The 5000-nt window shown below is 48.2% G+C and overlaps 1 protein-coding gene across 7 annotated transcripts in view; it reads left to right on the top strand.

Moving 5' to 3' along the window:
• The window catches only part of LOC134099419 (diacylglycerol kinase delta-like), a 30929-nt gene that overhangs the window by 20630 nt on the left and 5299 nt on the right, over positions 1 to 5000 (top strand). For 4 of the 7 annotated variants that reach the window (XR_009941126.1, XM_062552284.1, XM_062552283.1 and 1 more), the window contains 9 exons: positions 464 to 554; positions 1269 to 1363; positions 1645 to 1744; positions 2053 to 2377; positions 2684 to 2836; positions 4148 to 4276; positions 4380 to 4476; positions 4703 to 4825; positions 4983 to 5000. The exon at positions 4983 to 5000 is cut by the window's right edge and continues 79 nt beyond it. Coding sequence is in view for 6 of the 7 variants with exons in the window: in XM_062552284.1 (XP_062408268.1) it covers positions 464 to 554; positions 1269 to 1363; positions 1645 to 1744; positions 2053 to 2377; positions 2684 to 2836; positions 4148 to 4276; positions 4380 to 4476; positions 4703 to 4825; positions 4983 to 5000 (1131 nt within the window). In the remaining variant the exon portion in view is untranslated. The remainder of the gene's footprint in view (positions 1 to 463; positions 555 to 1268; positions 1364 to 1644; positions 1745 to 2052; positions 2378 to 2683; positions 2837 to 4147; positions 4277 to 4379; positions 4477 to 4702; positions 4826 to 4982) is intronic. The other 3 variants (XM_062552287.1, XM_062552285.1, XM_062552286.1) reach the window with 3 other exon arrangements.

Here is a 5000-nt window from a genome sequence, read left to right as displayed (position 1 = left end):
GTTGCTAACATGTTAGGAACTATGGTTTTGGAAAACGCACCCCAGCACAGTAAAGAGCCAGAGAGAGCGTGGAGTTAAAGGTTCGTGACAGTGATGACCACTGAGGAGTGGGGGGGGGGGGGGGAGGGGGCTGACCGTAAGGCCGGGTCAGGACACAGAGACAGTGCCTGTCAGGACACATAAGAGACTTGTGAGTCATTAGGGGAGCCGAGGAAGATGAAACAGGACAGCCTGTCAACGTGAAGGGGTCATCGCTCCACCGTGACTGTACTTCACTGACTAATAGGACAAGTGTCACAAGAGTTCAGCAGTCAACTCAACGCACACATGATTATGGGCGTTAAACTTCCTCAGGCAGCATTCCTGTCATGTTAGGACAATCTTCAAGGAGCGTTTTTTTTTTTTTTGTCTTTGTGTCATCTACTTTCTGTTTTATGATCGATTTTTTCTTGTCGACACACAGGTGGAGCATCATGGTGTACGAGACCAAGTTCCCGCGGCAACACTCCAGCTCCACGGTGACCGAGGACTGTAGCGATGACTCAGAGGTACAGGTGAACAAGGTTACGCAATGCGCCGTCTTTGTGCCAACCCAGGTCAGGATGTGAGCCTCATTTTCAGGCAGGGGTGTCGGGTTTAGGGTGGGGTCCGGCGTAGACAGATTCAGCCTCTGGCAGTACCACACCTAAGAGCATTTGTACTCTATAATCAGTGTGGGGGGTGGGCAAAGGAACATGGCAAACGTTTTTTGGAAAATTAGCTAACTGGTGTAATCTACTTCCAGTGAATTATGGTAACCTAGGCTAATGGCGTCAGATTAGGTTGTTGGAGGCACAGAGAATAGAACGGTATGTATTCTCTTGTCTACTTTTCCATTGAATCATTTAGCAGACGCCTTTATCCATGAGGAGTAGAATTTAAGCTGCAGTGTAGAGGAGACCGGGTAGGAAATAGTACCACATCAGTTAATACTATTACTAGAGGATAAGAGAGCATACATTATAGATACTGGTCAAAATACTGTTAGTAGAAGGAGGTAGAGGGGGAAGAGAGGGCAGTTCATGGTAACTCTTGGGTAGACGGCAAATAAGCTTATTTCCCAAAAGGTTGCAGTTTTCCCTTAAGAGTAAGTTATTGTATGGATGAGTGTATGGATGGATGGATGGAATAATGTATGGATAGATGTAAATGTACAGAAACAAAAATGAAAAATAGTCATCTTTTTAATACGCATGCTCCATTGTTAACTGCTCTGTGTTGATGTGCAGGTGCAGCAGATCCTGACGTATGAGGATTCGGTGGCGGCGCACCTGTCCAAGATACTGAGCTCAGACCAGCACTCAGTGGTCATCTCCTCCGCCAAGTGAGTTAGCCGCTCCCTGCAGACATACACTGACCCGTTCGCGGCCTGAATTTGTTATTCATCATTCAAGTGTTATTTGTCTTGTTCATGTCTCTCTCTCTCTCTCTTTCTCTCTCTCTTTCTCTCTCTCTCTCTCTCTCTCTCTCTGTGTGTGTGTGTGTGTGTGTGTGTGTGTGTGTGTGTGTGTGTGTGTGTGTGTGTGTGTGTGTGTGTGTCTGTGTGGGTCTGTGTGTGTGTGTGTGTGTGTCTGTGTGTGTGTGTGTGTGTGTGTGTGTGTGTAGGGTTCTGTGTGAGACTGTCAAGGACTTTGTGGCCAGAGTGGGGAAGGCCTATGAAAAGAACACAGAGAGCTCTGAAGAGTCAGAGGCCATGGCTAAGAAGGTAAACACACACACACACACACACACAACCACATTCACACTCTCCCCTTAGCTCTCACATACCGCTCTCTGACAGTGTCTAACAGAGTGGAAGCCCTTGGGGCAATTGCTCTGTCGCTAGTTTGGAGTGTAACACGGTTTTAAACTGGACTTGGGAGTTGGAGTTTAAAACTGCACTCAAAACTCCAAACTAGCGACAGAGCAATTGCCCCCCCAATGATTAGCTCAGCGCTAAAGCGTCTCATTAGAATTGTAGAATAAGCATAATGTAGCTCTTGAGTGACCACGCTGTCCTCTGCTTGGCTCCAGTGTGGCGTGCTGAAGGAGAAGCTGGACTCTCTGCTGAAGACGCTCAACGAGGAGGCCCAGGCGTCCAGCGTCATGCCCGCCCCTCCGCCCACCATCGCCGAGGAGCAGGAGGAGGGCGAGGGCGTGATAGTGCCCCCCCAGCCCCCCTCGGCCCCCACCACCACCAACACCAACACCAGCACCAGCAGCAGTAGTGCGTCCGTAGCCCCCTGCTCCGCCCGTAGCACCAGCGCAGCCGCCATCTTCAAGCCCCGCGAGCAACTCATGCTCCGAGCCAACAGCCTGAAGAAGGCCATCAGACAGATCATAGAGCACACAGAGAAAGGTGAGTCACAGACACACACACACACACACGCACACACACACGCACACACACACACACACACACACACACACACACACACACACACACACACACACACACACACACATACAGACACATACACATACATGGAAAAGAGAGATGTGAAACCTGTTTGTACCTTTTATGAGAGACGACAATGCTCCTAATATAGCTTGTGTACTTTTTTGTTTCCTCTGTCTCTCCCTCTTTTCTTTCTCACTCTTCCGACCACTATCTCTCTCTCTCTCTCTCTCTCTCTCCATCGCTTCCTGTCTTCCTCCGTCTCAGCCGTGGACGAGCAGAACGCCCAGACGCAGGAGGTCTTCTCCGCTCTGGTGGCGGACGAGGAGGAGGAGGAGGAGGAAGATAAGGTCTCCCTGCAGTCCTCCCACAGCGGGGGCAACGGCTGCAACAGCGGCCACCGGAGGCCACCCCGCAGAGGTGAGACTGGGCAGCACGCCACCGAAGGTGTGCCCGAGCGGGGGGGTCCACTGTCTGTCCTTCACACCCACTGGACATCATCCTTCACCATCCTGGACTCTCTATAAGTAGTTCAGCATCATTCACACAACCACAAAGTTTTTTACAGTATGAGGAAAATAATATATTTTTAGAACACGTAGGCGTTGTAATTCAATTCAAGTAGACCCTAAAAATAAAATTCACTTATTGTTGTTCATGTCGCGTGCGACAAACTGCTTCCCGTCTCTCATCCGGGAATGACTTGCGGAAGCGGCCATGTTTGCGGGGGGCATTGGCCAGCTCGCCGTATCGTATGACAGGCCTCTTTAACCTCAGTATAATGTTCAGGAAGAATGCAAAATGCTGCCAAGCTAACAGTTACTGGGTTACAGTAATTTCCTGTGTATTAGCCGCATTGTGTATAAGCCGCAGGACTGTTTCATGCAAGTTTAAAGAAACAAAACCATATTAATACCATATTAACTGCCCCCGTGTATTAGCCTCATAGCTGAAGAAAATTTGCAAAAATTAACGTATAAGCCGCGGCTAATAGTCAGGAAATTACAGGTAAAGAAATTGAGCATCAAGCTTCATCTCTGTCCATAGTCCTTACTTAAGGCCTGACTTAAGTCTTGCAAGCTACCATCAGTCATATGGTGGCCTACTTAGTGCTTAGCATCACATAGCCTATCACCCCCTTTCCGATGGAGGGAGGAAGACGTACCATGTTCTACTCCTGCAAACGCACGTTCCGAGTTCATCTGGCGCAGTGATCTTTACGAGTTGGGACTAAATGGGTCGCTACCTTCAAAGCCAAATAGGTCACTGCTCTGTAGAATGATAAACAGCCGCCCGGCAGACTTCTGCATTGTTTGTGACTTCCTGTCAGGCGTGCTAGGAGCAAAGCTGGCTGCTAAAAATAAGCACTGATACACACCTGGTTGGAAAGTGTTTACACGGAAAAATAACGAGTGTATACTCTCTGTTTGTACTGTATATATACATGACGAACTAGTTTTATTTTCTTTCCTCTGTGGTGCGTCACAAGCTGATGTGGTAAATTAGATAACAGCATCTGCCAAATTAGTAAATGTCACAGAAATGTCATGTCTGTTGATTATAATTATGACTTTTTTGTGGGATTTTGAACATTTATTACATTTTTTTAAGTTTGTACCTATGTTAAAATGTATGTGTGTGTATGTGTATGTGTGTGTGTGTGTGTGTGTGTGTGTGTGTGTGTGTGTGTGTGTGTGTGTGTGTGTGTGTGTGTGTGTGTGTCCTCTATAGTTTCCAAGACACCATGTGAGAAACTCATCAGTAAGGGAAGCTTGTCTCTGGGGAGCTCTGCATCACTTCCTGCTCAGACAGGAAGTAGGGAGAACATGCCAATGCTCAACACAAAGTTCCTCTACCCAAGTAAGAGCAGTTTAGCAGGATGCCTTTTTTGGTTTTATCTGTTGTGTTTTAGGTGTGGTCCTAATGTGTGTGTGTGTGTGTGTGTGTGTGTGTGTGTTTGCAGGTCTCAGGGCAGGCATGACGGGTTCTTTGTCCAGCAGCTCAGTCATCAGCAGATTGCTGGTCAACGCTGACCCATTCAACTATGACCCTGAGAACCTGTGAGTATTCAACTGCCTGTGTGGATGCCTGGGTTGATGGTAGCATAGTTGCCTAGGACTGGGCATAGCATGCAATAACCTGAAAAGTTGTAGGTTTAATAGCTAGCTTCCACCGTTGTGCCCTTGGGCAAGGTACTTAACCCCCGAGCTGCCATGGGGACAAAAGCCCTGGTAATATAATTGACATACTGTTTGTATAAGGCACCTGCTAAGTTAATGTGTGTAGTCTCTCTCTCAGGGACTGCTACACCGAGAAGTGTGTGATGAACAACTACTTTGGGATCGGCCTGGACGCCAAGATCACCCTGGACTTCAACAACAAGAGGGACGAGCACCCGGAGAAGTGTCGGTGAGAAAGGCGAAGGAAGGGGGGGGGGGTGGTTGGGCAGGGGGGGTGGACAAGCTCTCACAGCTGACCCCAGAGGAGAGACCTTTCAGCCCTCTCTGGGTTTGTTTGTTTGTTTGTTTGTTTGTTTTTATATCAAGCTGCTATCGTCTGTGTGTAGGAGTCGCACTAAGAACAT

Source organism: Sardina pilchardus, chromosome 13, assembly GCF_963854185.1.
Source record: "Sardina pilchardus chromosome 13, fSarPil1.1, whole genome shotgun sequence".
Classification (NCBI taxonomy): Eukaryota; Metazoa; Chordata; class Actinopteri; order Clupeiformes; family Clupeidae; genus Sardina; species Sardina pilchardus.
This window is presented reverse-complemented; position numbering and strand designations above follow the sequence as displayed.